The 22,120-nt window shown below is 38.1% G+C and overlaps 1 protein-coding gene across 1 annotated transcript in view; it reads left to right on the top strand.

The window, feature by feature from the left end:
- PXDN (peroxidasin) overlaps nt 1-12,601 on the top strand; it is an 83,444-nt gene extending 70,843 nt beyond the window's left edge. Inside the window, exons 19-23 of the mRNA XM_063313998.1 lie at nt 2,532-2,740; nt 6,345-6,465; nt 8,742-8,874; nt 10,188-10,301; nt 12,202-12,601. Coding sequence (XP_063170068.1) covers nt 2,532-2,740; nt 6,345-6,465; nt 8,742-8,874; nt 10,188-10,301; nt 12,202-12,327 — 703 coding nt within the window. The 3' untranslated portion in view covers nt 12,328-12,601. The remainder of the gene's footprint in view (nt 1-2,531; nt 2,741-6,344; nt 6,466-8,741; nt 8,875-10,187; nt 10,302-12,201) is intronic.
- Nucleotides 12,602-22,120: the final 9,519 nt, after the last annotated feature.

Raw genomic sequence — 22,120 nt, 5'->3', positions numbered from 1 at the left:
GTCGTGTTTGAGATGGGTGGTGGAAAAATGTGCTAAATAAATAAATGAAAATAAATAAATTTGTTCACAAGTATGCTGCAGGGGTTGTGCAGCAGAGAAGGCTTAATGTGTAGAAATGTACACTCTGCTGTGTGGAGCAAATCCTAACTCTGCAGGATTTGGGATTGCAAGGAAGCTTTTGCATGTACAGCTCTTCTTCCTTATTGCATATCATTACACTGTCTTTGTGGACGATGATGCTTTGCTGATTCACAGCATGACTTACAAAGGATCAGCTCCCTGCTGCTCGACCAGTGAGTTCTATGGTTATTTGTATTGCCTAAATGAAGAAAGTATAGCAGATGTGTATCTTATTCCTCTTTCAATCAGTTAGTTGGCATAGTGGCTAGAGCAGATCAGCCATGGAAGCTCACTAGCTGACTTTGGGACAATTATTATACAGGTAGTCCTCGCTTAGTGACCACAATTGGGATCAGCAACTTGGTCGCTAAGCAGAAAATCACATGACTGTGATGGGCTTACAGCTTTACTTCCCCTTCAGACAGTAAGTGAAGCACTGCGGTTGCTAAGTGAAAAATCACATGACCGCAACTTAAGATTTTACTTCCACCTTCTGTTAACTCTGCTTGTTGCAAGCTGGTTGCAAAGCACGTGAATGGTGATCACATGATTGAGGGACACTGCAACAGTCATAAATGAGAGGATTGGTTGCAAAGTTGTGTTTTAGCACCGTCATAACTTTGAATGGTGGTTGCACAAGGCAGTCAGTAAGCAAGGACTACCTGTCTTAGACCAATGCAGTGCTTGCTGTGGGGGAGATTGGAGTGGGAAGTGCTGCATGCATGGTTTTAAGCTCATGGAAGAAAAGTGAGCTATAAATCTAATGAAGACATGGATATTATAGTCTAGCACATCATGAGAGTTGGTGAAGACTGGACTATAGTATATTAGCTTGAAAAGAAGAGTAACTGAAAAGAAAAAGGAAGAGGTGAGCAAAAAGAAGAGTTCTCCTTTGTGTAATTGTGCAGGGACTGGCAGGAGAAAGTTCAGGATGTACTAAAGAACCTGATAGGTCAGCAAAAGTAAGTTTTTTTTAATAAAAGCAGGAACAAAAAGGGTTTTCACCACCATTCCAGGAAAATATAAGAGTGCTGAGAGGGAAAAATTGTGGGAGGAAACTCAAAGTAGATTCTAGCGAAAAGATCTTAAACTCTCAGAATATGGGGTTGTAACGATTGCCTATTCTAATATACATCAGGCTCATAAGCAGGAATTCAAAGATACCTGATTTATTAAAGAACAGCATGCAGTATCACAAAGAAAGCTGAGAATGGTGAAAGCATGGCAAATTCAAACTAAAAACCCCTCGGTGCAAACGAGATCCCTCCCCCCGTAGAATCTTCTGAAGTCCACAATCCCAGGTGCTCCTAACGGTTCCTGATGGTCTGCAGGAAAAGGCCTTGAACAGATAAAATAACCCAAACGTATTCCATTGTACTGATTTCACATACAGAGCTTGGTACAAGGTCTCGCAGCAGGTCCCTCCCAAACAGAAATGCGCGTCAGCGCCATGGCATTTAAAACGTTACGATGTTTGAAATACACTGAATCAGTGAACATGACGGGTATAGTGGGTAATTGGCACTAGCCACTGAGCTTCCAGTTTGTGTCTGGTTCTTCTCCCCAGTAACTGGGTTGTGCCTGGCTCTAGTTGGGCCTATTAAAAAAGTCAGTCCTGCAGGTGTCCAGTATTCTTGATATGCTTTAAGTTTGTCCTGCCTTCCCATTTCCTTTTCTTCTGTAAAATGCTTCTGATGTATGTATATGCACATGTTCACACATACAAGCATGGCAATCTGTTTTCCCTTAGGGAAGATTAATTTTGGGTAGCTAGAGTGTTTTGGTGTTGGAGTTTCAGTTTTCATGTAAGAGTTCAGCAAGTGTCATCTGTAGCTCCAGACAAGGATTTACAGAAGTGAAGAAGTTATGCTTAATCATGACTTAGATCTGTGATAGAATATTAACATTCATTAGATCATAGATAGAATATTCACATTGCCCCTTTTCAGTGGAGATAATTTCTGATTGCTCGCAAATCATCAGGTGTCCAACTGAAATAAATAGGTAATATATATTAAATGTGTGAATTATCTTTTAAAGTCTTTGTCCATGCCAAAGTTTGCCACAAACAATTTGTTGCAGAAGGCGGTAGTGAGGCCTTGCAATTCATTTTAGTTATCCATGTTGAGTTCAGAATTATTCAGGTAATGCCAGGGAGTATCAACTAGAATTACAGATGTGTTTACAAGAGTTTCTTAATAATCTAAAAAAAATTCACGAACTGTCAGGAAAAGTAATCACATAAAGAGAAAGAAAAAGTCAGGGTAATGACTAATTCTGCCATTAAATATAACAGTACTTTAAATATTCTGTTAATATGAATATATTCCTTATTTTAATTAGTATTGAATCCTTTTCTGTTACACTGAACATTGTCTAAGAATTTATTGTTACTTCATGTGAGACTACAGGTTATGGTATGAGAACCCAGGTGTGTTTACTCCAGCTCAGTTGACTCAGATCAAACAGGCGTCCCTTGCAAGAGTTCTCTGTGACAATGGCGACAACATTACCAGAGTGCAACATGATGTTTTTAGAGTGGCTGAGTTCCCACATGGTTATGGAAGCTGTGCTGAAATTCCTAAAGTGGATCTCAGGATGTGGCAAGATTGCTGTGAAGGTATATTTATATGTATTCCCCCACTTCCTCTTTTTCCTACTTTGAAAAGGCAAGGCTTACAGTTTTCAGATAAAATAACACCACAAAATATTTAAAAATCCCGAGTAGGCAGGTTGGGTAACGTTAGTTATAAAATTGTTCTTCCCATTAACTGTCAGGCTTCTATTCTTCATGCTCAGATCTAATTGAATGTTCCTGTCTTAGATGAAGGAGACCTGATTTCAGATCTCTGCTTAACCCATTGAAGGTCTCTGGGAGACTTCCTGGATGATATGTTGTAACTCCTTTATAAACCACTCATTGTATGATGTAGATGTTTCCTAGGCATTGTGCACGAGCTGCCTATATTTTGCAAACCAACACCATTTTAATTTGAGACAGTATGTTTGTTCCCGTTGCCTTGTTGCTGAGTTAGAAAGCTCTAGGCTAGTGATGGTGAACGTATGACACATGTTGTCAAAGGTGGCAAGCCACATTTTAGGCGACAAGCCAGGGTTCACTAACATCTGACAACAACTATTCTCCCTGTTTGAATTCCAAAGAAACTGAATGAAAAAAACGCACTGCAGCTCCCCCCACCCATTTACCTTCCCCCCTCCAATCTCTGCCTTTTTGGCTGCCCAAAATTGGATTGTATTTTTTAAAAATAAATGAATATGTAAATAATTGTTCCTCTTTTGTTCCAGGGGGGACATGCCAACAGAGTCAAGTTAGGTATTTTCCAAATGTTTGATATGTTGAGCCCAAAAGGTTTGCCATCACTGCTCTAGGCCATGGCAGATTGTATCAGTCAAATCTAGTAATATATACCTCAGGCAGGGGTTTGTATGACATTAAGTCATTGCCCATCCCTGACCTAGCAGCCATCTTCTCAAATAAAAACTGTAAAAGCCCTTATCTTTAAGAAATTAGAGGGCAACCAGCAACCAGTGAGGAGCATTCACTAGGGATAAAAGAGTACACTATGGCTGCTTGTTGACAGACGAATGAAGCTCTTGATCCAAAAATGATAATTAATATACACAGAAATCATCCTAATTTCTGCCTCTCCAGTTTCTGAGGTAGAAGGAACTTCAAATCTCATGTGTTTCCACAACAGGTACCCCTCAATATAATGGGAGCCCCATTTCTTAGAAATTATTGGCCAGTGTTGTTGCTTACTTCATCTCTACTAAGCACTCCCCATAATTGGGGGACATATGTTTTGTTTATTTATTTATTAAATTTCTCTCCTGCCCATCTCGTACACCACTCTGGGCAGCTTACAAAGAATAAAAATAATATAAAAACATATAAATACAGTATGTTGCTGGGGGTGGGGGATGGGAATAAGGGAATGGAGGGGAACAATAGCACAGGTAAAGACAACCCCCCTTTTGAACCAGGTCTGAATTAGAAGGGGTATGAACTCAGATTAAAAAGCAGCCAGGCTCCTTGAACTGGGAAAGTTTAGTGTGCTCCCAGTTTCAAATTTGCTAATTAGCTTTTGTCTCTGATGGCTTTCAGTAAAAACCATTCACTGTTATGAGATGAAGCAAATATAGACCAATATACAGTATACAGCCAGCTGTTGTGTAATGACCAGCATTTGGTTTGAGTGTGTGTGTGTATCTGTAGCTATAACTACCTATACCTATATAAGCTTATCCTACTGGAACAGTAAATTTGTGATGAAAATTACTAGCCATCATTCTAGGTTATGTCTGTATGAAAGTATATTACAGTACAAATTTCTGTGAACATGCATTTCCTAGTTTGGTATAATTTACCACAGTTTATTCAGATATTCAGTATCTTGTAAGGTGGACTATATCTGTTTATGTTATTTTTCCTGTTTTCCTTACTCTTAAATATTTTTCCAGGTGCAATATTAAAGTATGATTGTTTTTGAAATATTTTGTCTTCTGGAACATATAAGCAAGTGCCAGCATAATAATAGCAACACACACACAAACTCATAGCAGCTTTTCTTCTGCATAATTACAAAACCAGAGTATGGTAAGCAAATTTATTTCACACTGTGATAGTTGCTTACTATTCCAGCTTTGTCTTATTTTCATCTCTGACCACTGACATGTACGCTCTATCTTCACCTTACCCTAAATATGCTGCTAAAAGCCCCAAGTCTCTGTTTTCAAACCACATATCTACCTAGTTAGACATACTTTGTCTATTCAGACATCTAGCTATTCAGAACAGTGCTGTCAGTGGAACATTTCGATGAACAAAACTCCCGTTAGCAAGAGATAACAAATTTCTGCACACAACACATTTTCACCCTCAACTAGGAAATTTAGTATTGAAAACCTCTCAGTATCCCTGGTATGTGGCTGTGAAATCCTACTTTCAGGTGTTTTAACATTATTGAATATACTCATTTACACCTTCAACTCTGCCCCTTCATAAGATAAAATACAATACCTGTAACAGAATTTATTAAGATTAAATTTAGCTACTGAATTGAGTAAGGATATGCCAGAGAAGGTGGAGAGGAATGCTGTTTTGCACAGCTTGACAAAGCTTGGGATGAACAGAGCTTTTGGCACATGATCTGAAGGAGGCTTCTTAACACCTTCTCCAGCAGCATTTGCCAAAGCAATCAAGCTCCCTAATTTCTAGACATGCCTGCATACAGTCCTGTTGGCCTTCTTGACCTTCATGAGCTTCTTGACCTTCATGCAGCTTCAAATCCTGGTGCTGGTCCATTGATTTCTCAGCTTCTTGTGACTCAGATGATACCCAATTCTATGTCTCAGCCCCATCAGCAAACTGATGAATTTATCCCAGATTTCGTCTTGACCACTCCAGCTGTGTCATACCAATGTTAAACAGCACTGGGGACAGAAGGGTGTCCTGTGGAACCTTAATGGCAAAAGGTTGAAAAAAGTGTCATCCTATCTTTTGAACATAGTCCCATTGGTAAGAGTTAAGACATTAAAATACAGTGCGTTCAACCTACAAAGCTGCTGCAGAAAGGGCTGTAGTATCAAAAGCCATTGAAGAGAAGGTTGCAATTGCCATATCTCTCTTCCTATAAACTTCATTGGTCCTTTAAAGGGCAGCCAAAGATGATTCAGTTCCATAACCATGCCTGAACCCATAGTGGAATGTGTCCAGGTTATCCATTTCTTCCAATATCTTCTTCAGCTTCCTCACTAGAAAGGGATATTAGCAGCTAAATTATGGTTGTTAATATCCCAAGAGATCCAGAAAAGTTTTCGTAAAGAATCACTTTCTACCGTCCTCTACAAGATGTCTAGTCCCTATTTCTCACGCAATAACGCATTTACCATACTCTGAACCCATCCCAATTAATTTCCTCTGGCTAGATCATAAACCGCATCCATTGAGAGCAAGTAGCCTGGCTTGCAAAGCTATATCTTTCTTTCTTTCTTTCTTTCTTTCTTTCTTTCTTTCTAGGCTAGGTGATTACATTTGTTAACGTGATAGTTTTTTCTTCTCAAAGATGCCTAAGGTTTCACTGAAAAAAATGAAAAGAGTGTATTTTCCAATACAATCATTTCTATTCTGGAAGAAACGTTATTTGTCCATGTTTTGAAAAACTAAAATCTTACAAAGCTTGGGATCTTCGATTTAATTTCAGACTGCAGAACTAGAGGACAGTTCAATGCATTTTCTTACCACTTCCGAGGGAGGCGCTCTCTTGATTATAGTTTTCAGGAAGACAAGCCTTCAAAGCACCTGAAAATTCCAAGAGCATCAAGGTACATATTACAATTATGTAAACTTGTAACTTTTAACCTTTATTGTACTACTTAGGCTTTAGTTGCCTGAAGCACAGAGCCCAAAGCATCCCAGCAAGTGTTTTTTAATCAGATCTGTGGCCAGGTTTTTATTTCAATCAAACTGCTTTTTTTTTTTTCTTCATGTGAATTTTGGGGAAATGTCCATACCTTGCCAAGTAAGACGTCGTCTTGTTTCGTAAGTCAAAAAATAAATAGATTAAAAACAATTCTTAGTTGGGTGCAATATTACAACAAATTCTCAAGATTCCAATTTAGTTTATATCAGAGATGGGTAACCTTTCCAGCTGTGGGGATGAATAGGCAGTAATATGCCATTCACATACTATGCACTACATACACACTCAATTCATACCATAGCTAAAAGGTGAATGTATTTAGGTTCCTCTCAGCAATTAGGATAATGTTTTTTCTGTTTCAATGCCTGAAAGTCAATATTATTTGCTTTTCATATTTTCCTCTGTTACTCTAACCCTCCTTGTCTCTGGCACTCATTTTGTTAAAATGTGGATGCTTAATGGGACTGCCAAGTCCCTGAAAATGCTAGCATCCCCTTAAATAGAAGTAGGATTGATCAAAGAACCTTCTCAGAATATATTCTTAACAGATGGACAACAGCTTTATCAGCCTCTTAAAGCAAATTCTGTGATTGAACATAAAGAATTCTCACAACACCTACCAAAATTGTGAGGTCCTCTAAACTACCATATTTTAATAATGGCAGTAGAAGACATTGGTGACACTCAAAAAGTGCTCACAAAAGTATATGGATAAGTAAAAAAAAAAACCCAACAACCCCATACAGAATCTGTATACAGTATATTAGAGAAAATGCCTTGCCAGAAATGAATTTATTAGGAAATTTCTCTTTCAACTAAGATCAGTGTACTGTGACTACAAGTTATTTTCATTGTTTATGCTTATTACTAACTTTTTACATCCATTAACTGCAAATAACCCAAGCTATCATACATATATGCCCATCACATTATTCCCTTTGGGGCTAAGCAACATCATGTAAAGCTTAGAAAAAAAGTAAGAAGTAAAAGTAGGAGATAACAGTAAAAGAAATACATCTAAATCTTTATCTAATACCTAAATCTAGTTTACCATTCACTGTACTTTTCTGTACCTCTCTATTCTTGAATTCCACTGTGCCCATATTTGGTTCATCCATTGTCTTTTGTCCTTTAACTCAATCCCAAGCTTAATTGAAGAGAATTATTTTCAGAACCAGTATACAGTAGACATTCCCATTCTCCTTTTCCTGGGACTTGAAAAATTCAACATTGCATGAATGGATTTAATGCAACCCAGCTTCCTGCTCCTCCCTGCAGGCCCCTGTTCTCCATCCTTTCCAAATCTATTCCAGAAAATATCAGAATTCCCCAGAAGAGATTTTGAGATGGCCAGCAAACCTGTAAGAGAGAACAATGGGACCATTTCAACTGGATACAAACCACTGTTTTAGACTGGCAAAAGTCTCTTCTCAGAAAGAAGTATTTATTCTGCACAATGGGAGTCTATTTCAGGGATGAGGTCTAAGAATCAGTGTGCTGTACTAGATTAAATAGTATCCCAAAACAAAATATTTGAGTCTATTCTGATAGTTTAAAGAGTTTTGATGTACTTTGCTAATCTTGACCAAGGTTCAGCAAGCCAGGTCTCTCCTTTTCCAGCCCTTCTATAGGATAGAGAGTATATAAATATTCTCTTCTAGTATTCAGGAGGAAACACTGTGAGATTTATTGCTGGCAACATATTTTCTAGAATTTGTATGTCTACATGCTTTCATAACATTGAAGAACCATAGACATATCTCTGCTTTTTCTCTTTTTCTTTTTTTGCTTGGGTGAGCACCTTCTACATTCAGTATATGGAGCCAGAATCAGATTGCAGATCTCTGTTTTGCCAGCCAGTATGTTAAAAAAAAAAGTTCCTCTTGCATGAAATGCATAAACTACAAATAAATTATTCCTGTGATATATGGAAACAGTCTTCAATTATTTCATTAGCAAGTACAACTTAATAGTTTGCTAAACTTCTGTTGCAGTGATTTAAACTATGTTTGTCTTCAAATTTCCCACCCAGCAAACTGGGTCATAAGCTCATCTCCATGTACTAGTGATAACTCATTAAAAATAGCCTATGTGATAACAAGCTAGGCAACCAGATTTAAAAAAAAACAAAGATGCCTCTTCTGTACAAAATGTAACTTATTTTTCTTCTTGTTACAGTTTTACAAGAGGGAATGCATTCTTTAACAGCACCATTTCATCCTTTGATGAGCACAAGAAAGCCCCCATAATGAATGATTTCAAAGAATTTGTTGGAGATATGCAGAAAACAATTACGGACCTCAGAAAACAGGTGAGTGTGAACGGTTCTTCAAATAATAAATACTGAAAATGTTTCCGCAGTCAGTTTAAGAGTTGAAGGGATACTCCTGATACCTGACAGGTGGGAGGGTGACAATTTCCACTTATTCCCCATGCCACTAAAATCCTGCTTTGGGCAGTTGATGGACTCACTGTGGATCCTGAAAGGTGGTGGCAGGGACTGTAGAGTTGAGGAAAATCAGTAGAAATGTCTGCCATATCACCATCTCTTCATGGAGGAATTCCAGTCATATTTTGCATGCTTTAAGAAAATGCATTTGTGTAGTATTCAATTGCTTAACGTTGACGATACCTTTTTCATTGAAGCAAGGTATTATTTTGAGATACACTGAGGTGAAATATTATCCTGGATTAGGTGTTGGATTAGGATTTGGGAGACTCAGGTTGAAGTTTACCTCAGTTATGGAAGCTCACTAGCTCATAATCCAGTCAAACCTACAGGGTTGTGAGGGGAAGAGTAGGAGGAAGGACTCATATATGCTGACTTGAGTTCCTAGAAGAGACAGATCATATAAATCTAGCAACTAAATAACTGTAGTGCAGAGGTTAGCATTAGATTTGGACCATGAAAATCCAGATTCAAATGATTTTTGTAAAGCTCTCTGAGTGACCTTAGACCAGTTGCCTTCCAAACAGAATTGTTGTAAAAATAATGTTGAGGGGCAGATTGGACTAAAAAAAGAGAAGAAAAAAAATCCAAAAAGTCTTTTTCTCTTCTTCCTCATTTATTCCAATTCTACATCCTACTTATACTTAGGATCAAGATACATGTATGAGATGCAGAACTGAATCTGCCAATAGTTCTCACTGGATGAAATGTACCCGTGAATGGGTTACCACTATGTGTCACCATCACACCCTTCTGGTCCTCATCTAACTCTTAATGGAGAAGCAGAAGCTCTTCCCAAATCAGCCTGGTTTGGTTCTGTTATCTCTTCCTTTTAAGGATGGAGTGATGGAGTAGGTTTATATCCTTAACTACATTTTTCCTCAGGCAAGAAACATATGGAGGGGGTTATTTTAATGCACAAAATGTCAAAGAAATTGCGAAGGGAGCCTGTGACTATTTAGCTGCTGAATGCCTCCCCTCTCTTATTTAATGTTGCACAAAGCAACTTTAAATTTACAGTATATATTACTGACTTAGTACAGAATTTCTCAGTAACATGTACATGATATACTATGAGAATTTTGATGGGTGTTCAAGGCTTTGTTGCATTGCACATAAAAAGAAATATAAATCCTTTTAGTATGGATGGATAAACAAGGTTTCCCTCTGTTTAGATAAAGAAACTTGAGTCACGGCTCAGTAGAACTGAATGCACTGATGAACATGGCAAATCTTACTCCAGTAATGACACATGGAAAAAAGACCCCTGCACTACATGTGAATGCAAGGTGAGTTTTCATGCTTTAACATGCTTTTGAGCACCCATCTATGCATGTGTTCTTGGCCATATGTCTCCCAGCATTCAGTGAATCTTCTGGTAAATTTGTAGAGGGCTGCAACGTTCTACTGATTTTGCAGTTTGTATTCAGAAGCTTCTTTTTGCTTGTATATAAATGTTATTGTTATAGTTTTCACAGTGTTTGGGCTCTGCCATTCTCACTGCCAAGGAGACAAGCTGCTGCCGTTCAGTTGACTGGATTGTCTCTTTGCCAGAGGAATTACTGCCAGAGAATGTAAAATTGGCAAATTGGGCTTCCTGAAAAATCTCAACTGCTGCTTTTTTTTTTTCTTAGAAAACTAGAGCAGGTTTCTAGCCCTTTTGGCTATGAAGCTATGAAGCTAATCTTTCAAAAAACAAAGGGATAGTTGAGTTCACAGTAGTTCTGGCTTGGGGTTACAACACGCTTCAGTGCCTGGATTTGCTCTTGTCCTCTTAGTAGTGAGTAAAACCAGAATACATGGTGTTGAGTCAGAAGTGCAGTTTACAGAACTTTTAATATTAAATTTAATAAGGCTTCAAGACAAACTAATTCTGAATTACTGCCTCCATATCTTCTGTACCTACTTGAGTTTGTCTGTTTACTTGAAGGGGAAATCTCGTAGATGGCAGTCCTGCCCAGCACAACTTGGAAGTCAGTCCCATCGAACCTGGTGTGACTCGCTTCAAAGAAAACCCCCATAAGAATGCCATGTTAGTCTATTATTGCACAGACATATTGGGACGTTTGAGACAATCTAGCTATGGTCTGTGTAAGGCTCCCTTCTCTGTGTGTTTAGTGAGGAGGAGGCTTGTAATCCATAAAAGTTTATGAAATTTGTTAACTTTTTAAAATGCCCCAAGCGTTGGGGGCAGGGTCGTGTGTGTGCTGCTACAAGAAACTGAAATGACTAATCCCTGGAAATTTTCTGTAGCCCTCATATAAATAATTTCATAACATAAATAATATTTAATAACATAATGTTATATGTAGGACTTAATACAAATAATATTTCAATTTAGGAGCTTAATGTTCATTTTGTTTTGGTGGGGAGCTGCCATATTAGTATATGTAGCTGGGTTCAAAATTTCAACATGTAAGCGCTTGGTGTTTCTGTTCATGTAAACTATTGACCCATAAAGACTTAGAAGAACCCTCCTGGTTCAGGCCAAAGGCCCATGGTGTTAAATATTTTGTCTCACACAGCAGCTTACCAAATTCATTCAAAAAAATCCAAGCAAAAGAGCATGGAAGTCCTCAGACAAAACTGCAAACAGCTTCCTAATTTTTATAAAACCATGAGGAACCCAATGGAAAAAGCCTCTACCAGATTCTCTGCCTGTTTTATCAAGAAATGGCTATTTTTGCTAGCAGTCACTGAACAAACCATGCATATTAATATTTTGTTAGGGTTACAGTTTTATCATCATTGTTTTTCCAATTTATATTCTACCTTCCTGGATAATGGCATTTGGGGCAGAGGTCTCCATGATATAAATGGATTAGGATAATGTTTATTCTTTGTCTTAGAGATTCTGTTTGATCCCAAAATTTATTGTTTCCAAGAAAACTGGGAAAACCACTTGATGATCTAGACTAGTTACAGTTACTAGCTGACAAAGATTCCAACTAAACAAGCAGTATGAACCTGACCTTTTTTTCCCTTTGTTTGTCCATTGATTTGAGCACACATCTTTTCATTTAGAATCCAACAAGAAACTTAGTCTAGATTGGTCTTAAAACATGTACATAGCCTCTATTGTATCAGCAATACAGGCCTGAATCCCAAATGTACATTGGGATGCATGTGTTAATTTTTTCTTTCTTTTTTTTAAGTAACTAAACTGTCACTCTGCCTTTCCAAACACAGGTTGGTCAGGTAACCTGTTACGTGGAATCGTGTCCACCACATGATTGTGCTACACCTGTGAAGCTCAAGGGCGTTTGCTGTCCTGTCTGCCTAAAACAAACTATTAGTAAGGGAAATGCACCCTAAATCTGCTTCTCAATTGTCACATATCAAGTCATATTGATATCTGCTGATGGCAAATACAGGTAACAGTAGGCTTTAAACCACAATAGAGAATTCAAGATGTTAAAAGAGTATAGCATTCAGATGATGGGGTAACAGTGTAAGAAAATATGTTTTACTTCCTTACCCATTGAAAAACCACAAGGTGAAAAATATTGAAAGGGAATACACAGTGTTGGTCAAGATAATTTTATGTTGAAACTTCTCAGGTTCAAGAAACTAAAAACTGGTGCTATTTTTTTTTTAAAAAAGCATTTGTTTAGTGATTTTAGGCTCCCAGGTTGATTTTTCTTTCTTTGTACACTGGTAGGAAGTCAGGTGCCTTTGGAAGAAACAAGGTCCACATTACATAAAGCCTGGGTTTACATATTGTATTATGTGGTTCAGTAAACTATGGCTTAGTGCAAGGTGTACTTACAGCCATTATAGGTTAGTCAATGCACCATGGTAAAATCATGGCTTAGTGCAATATATGAATACAGACATTGCCTGGATTCATGTATCATTCCAATCATACTTGACCATGTCTTACTGAATAAACCACAACTGGCTGGGTTCAGACAATATTAGGTCTGTCATGTCTGGTCTACAAAACTCTGGAGTACCACTAGATGGCAGCAAAGGATGCATAAAAAACTAATGTCTGGACTTTTGAACCCCAGATCTGTGGCACTAAACAATATGCTAAGCTATAAGCAAGGCTTTAAAGACTATAGTGCCTGGTTTCACACAATTCAGTAACTAAAGCTAAACAAACCAAAGTGAATGTTTTAGTTTGATACAACCACTAGGTCAGTATCTTTCTAAAAGATACTAGTATTTGACTTAGCTTCTGAGACTAGTAATCATGCCAGAATGTCATTACCACAGTACCACAACCATACTTTATCTTGCAGTATTAGTTTTAATCGAGGGTGAAATGAAAAACCTTAATTTTGGTAGGTTTTTTACACTCCTCTAGTGTTAAGTCTTTCCGTTTCTACCTGCATCTACCATCCTTTATCTTAAGGTGTAATACAATGTTTCCCAAGCTTGCAAACTTCCATATTTATTTATGGACTTCAGTGCCCAGAATTCCTCAGCCAGCTTGGCCTTTGCTGAGCATTCCTGGAGTTGAGGTCCAGACCTTTGGAAGTTGACAGACTTGGAAAACCATGATAAAATACTTGTAAGTTTGTTGTACATCAAACCTAACTCCCCACCATGCCTTATGAGAGGAATGGATGTAATATAAGCATAAATAATTTAATTCAAAAACCTATGTACGCATGAGAAAAAAAGACACTGTTAGAAAATTGAATTCATACCACAGTCTCACACTTTTAGTCTGTTGAAAATATATATTTCTTGGTTTAAAGCGCAATTGCTCAGCTGCTTTACATTTTTTACCTTTGTTACTGATTTCCCTGTGTTTCATGATTCCTGTCTCAACTGAGATGTTTAGGCTGTCCATACTTCCATTTCCTATCTAAATAAAGTCATGTTTCTTATGTATAGCACTGCAAACTTGCTGAAATGGTCCAAGAAAACTGTGCCACATCAGAGTTTAATTTATAGATGAAATAATCCTTGAATTCAAGTCTGTCTGGGAACACTAATCCCTATGGTGTGGATATTTTCTGTATTCATTCAGTGATAATACTTGACCCTGCCCAGGGCCATTATTATCTGACTTCCATCATGTCTTTCAAGGTTGAGCCCTGCTAGTGGAAAATGATGTGAGGATTATTGCTTGGTGACTCCTGTCACAAATTAATTCTGGCTCTCATAAATATTCAGCACCTGCTGTTTTAGGCATCCATTTTTCATTATTCACTTATTAACAAGCATATATGCACTCATATTTTCCAACTTTATGTCTTAGTAATACCAAATGCCAAATAATCCATGTTTGTGCTGAGAAATAAACCATTATGGAAGATTCCTTTATCACAATTAAACTGTGATGTAAGCCTTATACACAGATGGTGGCTGACAGGGTAAGAGGCATTATACCTTTCTGGATAATATGTAGTAATACAGAAATATATATATATATATATATATATATATATATATATATATATATATATATATCGTAAGATGAGTACATGACAAGAGAAGGGCAAATATATACACACAGTCCACACAATTACATACAAAAATTCTGAAGGGATACAGATTCACCCATCCGTAGCATTCTTTAAGCTGATGCAGCCATACTGCCCCCCTGGGCCTCATGGCCATGACAATCAGAAGCGTACAAAATCAAATACAGAAATTAATCAGTTACTAAAACAATAGATGAGTTATAAACCCTCTGGGGAATATTATGTTTGCATATGCCACAATAATTTTTGAAATCTATTATCTGTGTTAGCACCCTTCTGACATTTAATATACTTTAACTGCTGAATGCAAACATGTTCAGTATTTGCATTTTGACCTTCCAGAATCTATTTTTCCTAAGAGAGTAAGGCTACCAGATCAGCATTTCTTTGCTGCCATCTAGTGGTTGTCTGGATTTTGGCATCCCAGATCTGGTAGCCTTAAATATACTCATTTCCTCTTAGAGCAGTGTTTTTCAAACTTGGCAACTTCAAGATGTGTGGACTTCAGCTCCCAGAATTCCCTAGCCAGGATGAATTGAAGTCCATGTATCATAAAGTTGCCAAGTTTGAAAACACTGTATGAGAGCATGCCTTAATCAGACATTGTTCAAGAATTGATCTGAGTCAGATTAACTAAAATTGCTACCTTTGTATGGCCTGGATCTTACAACTTCAACAATTACATGTGATAGATTTTTTGGCATGAGGACCAGGCAGGCTTAAACTATGGTTCTGCAATGCACTTCTCCCATGATATGCTGACTCAGAAGATATCTTGAAAATGTGAACATAAAAACCAATAGGGTTGTGTGGAGATCAGGGTTTGAGGAAAAGGTGATTTTCTGTGAATGTGGATACAAGCATCACACTGGTTGGCACCTTCTTAAATCCAAAGTGCAGTTTCCCAGGAAAAGACATCCTCAGAATTACATTTCCCCTTCTGACCCGAATTACTGTGCAGCCTGAAAACAAATGTCATGCATTCATCTGTATATAAAAGGTACCAACCTTTTATGACAGTCCTGCTAAAGCTCCTCGAAAATACTTAGGGGAGGAATGAGTTGTACCAAAGCAGTGCCAGCTGAATAGCACCCAATATCTATTGATCCTAGTTATATCGTTGCATGATTTTGAAGTAAAGTCTATTAGTATGAAGGAACAAAACATTTCAAGGTCTTAGGTGTACATAGTGCCTATTCTCCCTGCTTAGTACTTGTGACAAAACCATGTTAATCATTACTATTTGTGCATCTGTATGACCAGATAAGTTAATTTTAAGGGCTGTTATTATTTCTACATTAATTCACCATTGTTTGCTTGTATTTTCAATATTGCTTTTTTTATAACCAGCCTGTATTATTACAGTCAGTGAAGGAAAACTCTCATACCTCACTTGACAGAGATGTTTGGCTTCACGAGTGGTGCTTCAATCCATGAAGCAAATCATTAGTTTGTGGAATTTAGCCATCTTCTGAAGTGACATCAATCCATTTTCAGGGATGAAAGCAATATCACATAGTTTCAAAAAGAGAAATTAACCAAGGAGGTTTAGTAGGCACACCGCCAGCATCTGTTAGTGGCTGCTTTAGGAAAATATTTTGGGAATACATATTAATTGACAAACAAGTTTTAAAACAGTTTTAAGAGTACAGTCTTACACATCTTTACTTAAAAGTAAGCTCAAACTCAGTAGGACTTATATCCAGATAAACAGGCACAGGATTGAACTAGAAAGCAATTTCATACATAAAGATTTGACTTTGATGCCCATGAAGCAAAAGATATACTTTAAGAATTGTACTTAATTTTAAGGATTACCTCTTAGGTCTTTCAGTACCTCAATAAATTCTGTATTTTTACAATCCAGATTACATTTTCCTTTAGAGGTTTTCTCTATAATTCTTTTACATTTGGGCAAATTAGCAAATTAGGATAGATAATCATAACTGAAGCATGTTCCTGCAGATATAAAACCAGTTGAAGTCTTAACCAATTATTAATGACCATTTATGTTGGTGCTAATGCGATTGCATTAGAAAACAAAAACTCTGCTCAGGTATTTTGCAACACAGGCCTATGCAAATCTACTCAAATTTTAAGTCATATTTAATGGGGCGGGGTGTCTGTTCCCAGATAAAATGGTATAGGATTGCACCATGGTCATTGAAGAATATCTTTGCCAAGTGTCCATAACCAAACACCACCTCTGGCTTCCTGCATTGAAATAAAACATGTTTGGTCAGTAGGCTGTCGGATCTCAGTATAAAAATCCAATGGGTTACTGAAGAGAGGGTTTGCAGCCCACTTCTGTTAACGCTATAATCAATATTGTTCAAATAGTATGTAAAATGATGTAACTTCCAGCATTTATAGCTAAACAAATAGCAGGAAATGCTTGGTGTTAAACCAGATTAGGAAATAGACCTAATTCTATAAGTATCAAGTAAATCAAATATTATACAATTGATTTTTTTTTACATTTTTTGCCAATTAAAAATTCATGTAGCATTTTTGAGACAGTGGCCAATGGCTGAATGATCATTTTCTCAGTATTTTGTTGGTGGCAATTGTTCCATATTTATTTACTTTGTTAAAACTCCTACCGAAAATAAAATTTTACTTACTTTATTGTACTTAATAAATCTACCAAAGAATTGTTTGCACTGTTATGAATGCTTTTCATTTACAATAAACAGGTCACATTTTTTAGCTGGAGTCATGATAAATTATTTCAAATGATTTATGCTACTGCATTGGTGAAATACAAAGACAGAACAATAGTAAAGACATGGTGGGGTAATTCAAATGGTAGATGTCACCAATACTTGCCATCTAACCCAGCCTTTTCCAAGTACTGCCCTTATCTACTACCTGTAAAAAGAATCGAGCAACATCAAGATAGTGCAATCTACCAGGTTGAGAAAAAAGAGGTGGATCCTTAGGACAAAGAAGGCTTTTCTGAAACTGGAACCAGTACCAAGAATTGCCAGGATGGCATCTAAACAGCCACATATTTATAATTTTGACTAGCAGTGTCTGCAGCAAGTCACAATGACACCAAAATGACAACACTGATATAATATCATTGCACAAATGCCACCATTACATATTTGTATCCTGACATCTGATGTAAATGTGTACCTTGCAACAGTTGTGTGATACTACCATGCATGTGTCATTTACCCTCCTTTCCCCTCTCCAGACACCCATGCATGTGAGCAGAGGTGGTGATACTCACATTTTCTAGCTTCAGGATATACATGCACAAGTAGTCCTCAACTTGCGACCACTTAACGGCCTGAAATTAGGACAGCCTCGGAATGGGTGCTTCATGGCCTGTAAAGCACTTCTGAGCATCACAAAACGTTGCATGCGCGGACACCCCACGGTCACATGATCACATTTCAGGGGCTTGGCAATCAGCTCACATGACCAGTTGCAGCATCCTGCAGTCACACAATCGTGTTTTGTGACTTTTTTGCTATTTTCCAGCAAAAAACGCCCATTGGGGAAGCTGGATTTGTTTAACAACTGCTGTGATTCGCTTAACTACCTGTTACTCACTTCACGACCACTGTAAAAATGGTCATAAAATCGAATCCTGTCACATGGTGACTCAACATATGATCTCAATGATTTACAATGGAAATTCTGGTCCCAATTGTGGTTGTAAGTCGAGGACTACTTGTAAATATAGCTTGAGGGACATTTTCCTGATCAGCTGTCACATCATGTGACAAGATAACTCTTCATTCCATCCATCCTTCTGATTGTGAACTCCTGTTTGGAGTCCACAATCCAAACCCAAGTTGGCTTATGGGTGCTCAGGCTGCATGGATACTTGGCTCTTCATTTAGGGATATGCCCATGTTGTTTCTTCACGAGACATTAATTTGCCAAGGTTTTTTTTTTCCTTTTATTTTCTCACTCTAGCCTAAGAAGTTCACAGTCTTGGTTTTTCCTGGTGGTTTCTCATCCAAGTGCTAAACAGGACTAGTATTGCTATTTGTATTATCTTTGAGGGGATAAGATATAAAGATTGGGCCAGAGCCAGAGGATTGTTTTACAATGTGCATACTGTTAAACAAAAAGTTCTTCAATGTTTGCATTTCAGGGGCTTGGCAATCAGCTCACATGACCGGTTGTATCATAATTACTACATGCATAATCGATTACTCAGCTTCATCTCAATTTAGAATCTAAAAGCAGATGATCCCTGCTAGCTAGTGGCTGTGCAATTTTATTTCATATTCCAAATGTTGGCTATCTTCACACTATTTATTACAAAGATCTGGTGAGCTACTTGTTTTGCACCATTTTGCAAACCAGAAATTACGGTTTTTCTGAATTACTGAATGCCTCTTAGATGTTCTTACTGTGAGGGTATATATGTTACATTTCAAAACAATTTTCCCATGGTGGCTTACAACTCTAAATTTTTACCATTAAAACAGCAATAAAAATACAGGCAGCAGAATACAAATACTTAAGTATTGCATATCATAGTGTCAGGCCTTCTGGGCAGGCCAGACCAGAAAATCAATGCCACAGGAAGGCTAAAACTACTTTTATGATTTATATAATTATATAATTAAATCAATAGTTAAGATACAGCATTTAAGCAATACAAGAGGAGACTTAGGTCATCTCACCCAACTTCCCGTTCAGTGCATAAAAGACACAAATAGGCACCTGTGGTGTGGGGAAGCTCAATAGCATCAAAATAGGTGTGAGTGGGTAAAAGCTCCATGCCTTTTAATGTGCATTGCACGCATGTAAAAAGTGACAGGGCTTCAGTTGCCCTGGCTGCACCCATCATTTTGATGCTATTGACCCCCCCTCCCCTATGCCCCTGGGTAGAGAATCCCAATAGAGACCTGTCCAGCCTCTGCTTAAAGATTTCCAACATGGGAGAGCTCATCGGGATCCACTGTTGAACTGCCTAGCTATTCAGAAATGCAATGCAGTGATGACTTGGAATATCATACTGTATGCACACTATGTATCTCACAATCCTATTTAGATTTGGTTTACTGCAGTGCTTGGGGAGAAAGATTGAGGCCAAAATTGCTTGATATATGGAATAATTATTAACATCGGCCCAAAATAAAATCCACTGCAGAATAAAGACCTCTTCATTGAAGGTTACAGATTATAGTCTCCCACACCTGTCCAGCATGCACTGGTGGTTGATTATGTGCCACAAAGTTGGTGTTGACTCAGTGACTGCATACATAGACACCCTCCCCCAGGATGATCTGTACCAACCTGGCCCTTCAAGTCTTCCAGTAGTGCACTTACCACTGCTGCAATCAGGTCCATCTACCTTGCTGCTGGTGCTCCTTTCTTTTCACCTTCCCAGCATTATAGACTTCTCAAGAGAGCTGGGTCATTACCTAATATGTCCAGAATACGATAATTTGAGCCTGGTCATTTGTGCCTTGAGCAACAACTCTGAATTGATTTGTTCTATAACCCGATTGTTTGCTTCCTTGGCTGTCCACAATATTCTCAGGAGTCTTCTCAAACACCAAAGCATGAATGTTCTTTCTATCCTGCTTCCTCAAAGTTCAACTTCTACTTTCAAGAAGTGTCACAAGGAAAACTGCCTGCATGATTCTGATCTTTGTAGCATCTGAGTATCTTTTCCAAGGCCTTCCTTGCTACCCTACAAAGCACTAGTTTATCGTGGAGGTGGGGGTTGGTTCTTTGATTTCTGGGCTAGGCTGAGACAGTGATTGGCCCAAGGTTACCCAGCTGGCTTCTGCACCTAAGGAAGCACTAGAACCACTACATCACATTGGATCTTGATAGATGGCCCACAGCTATGTATTTGTAATGAGGTGGAAACAGGTGGTGGTAATTCTCTGTTAAAGCAGCCTAGCCCCAAGCTGGAGTTCACTCTGGGAATGTTGAGAGGCCAGGGAAGGCATAAGATTTGCTTGCACTACATCTCTAACACACACACCTCTCAAAAATGCACTGTTAATCAGTCAAAAACAATCCATTCTGCTGTGTGGTACTTATCAAGGGAACAGTTAATTTGGCTCTGAGACATGACTAATGTGCGCATTTCCCCCTGTTTACTTTCCCTGCAGTTGAATAAAATGGCTCTTCCATTAACTTGTCTAAATCTGCCCCCTTTTGCTCTCATTCCCTTTGTGTTCTTTGGCTGCCTTTCTACATGCTCCTAATGATAACTTCAGACTCCTTTGCTGCTGTTAAGTTTCAGAGATCCTTTTCCTCTGCCTCCCTGTGGAATGTCTGGTTTTCTTGTAGCATAATTTCCACTTGTCTAAGAACAGCTTTTTGCTTCAGCTGTTGCCATGGGGATATTCCTATGTCTTCAGGTTCTCCATAACCACTGAAAAGAAGCGTATTGTTCAAGGTGTTATCTCTGGTGCACATTTGGACACTGCCAGATTGACAAATGGTGGACATCCCTTCACCAGCTTGTTCTTTCCAGACTCGGCTGAGGTGCTCTGAAGAAAAACAGCTGTGGTGGTGGTCCTCCTCCTACAGATCTGGAAGGAGATTCCCAAAAGGAGAATTTCTCTTGTCAGCTTTTGTCTCTCATGCTGAGCTTCCTCAGATCTGCCAGATGCATTCCATTTTAATGCAAGTCAACCCAGAACACTACTCATTTGGGTATCTGGGGGGGAAATGCAAGCTAAAAGCCATTAAATCAGAGTTATAGAACTGGGGAGCACAAAGACACTCATGGTTTATGCTTACCTTTCGGCTGGGTTATTAGCTTAAGCAGAACCACATTTTCAAATAGTAGGGAGTTCAGTCTGAATGAATTTATGCATTCTGAGCTTTGTCAAGGGACCAAAAAAATCACATCTATTGTAATTCTTTGATCAATTACAATTCATTGTAATTCATTTTTTTGTAATTCAATTGTAATTCAATTTTGAATTAATTCTTAATTCCCAAAAGATCTACTGATGTCAAACATGGTAGCTTATTGTTTGAAATGGCTGTGTTGAAAAGAAAATATTTAAAGCACTGGACATGCAGTTGCAGATGAAGATAGTTTATTTACTTGTGAGGAAGTAAGAACAGGCTTTCTTCTCCTTACTTAAAACAGCACAGAGTTTGAAGGTTATACACGTGTGTATGTATGTTTCTTGGACAGACAGATGTAACTGAATCACAATTACAAAAGGAAGGAGCCAAAGCAGAAAGCATGAAGCAGAAAACAAAGGAGGGTTCACAGAGTGGGGATGTTGCACTCCAGCTGCAGCCTGGAGGTGAAGCTGGTTTAGGCAAAAGAAAGAAAATGAGGGGAAATGTGACTTTTTAGGAAAAGAAAAGAAGCATTCGTTTAAAAAAAAAATCCCACACAGTGACTTGTTCCTTACACTGAGGTGGTTTGTATTACCTGGATTAATACCCCACCATTTATCCACATTTCTCTTCCTACTAACTTAACAGAGTAGGGTTTTTTTTCCCTCCAGAATTGGGGGAAGGTGCCAATAGTAACTAAGAGGAGAAGAAAGAGGAGGAGACTGGCTAATTGACCTGTGCTGGTACTATAATAGTTATTGGCAAATAGCAAAAAAATGATTATCCCTCTCAAAAAAGAGCCCCTCCTTGGGAAGGAGACGGGTGGTGATAAAGTTTGCTAAACAAATAAATTATCAACAAAATACAAAATCATT

The sequence above is a fragment of the Candoia aspera genome, chromosome 1 (genome assembly GCF_035149785.1).
Source record: "Candoia aspera isolate rCanAsp1 chromosome 1, rCanAsp1.hap2, whole genome shotgun sequence".
In the NCBI taxonomy this organism is placed as follows: Eukaryota; Metazoa; Chordata; class Lepidosauria; order Squamata; family Boidae; genus Candoia; species Candoia aspera.
This window is presented reverse-complemented; position numbering and strand designations above follow the sequence as displayed.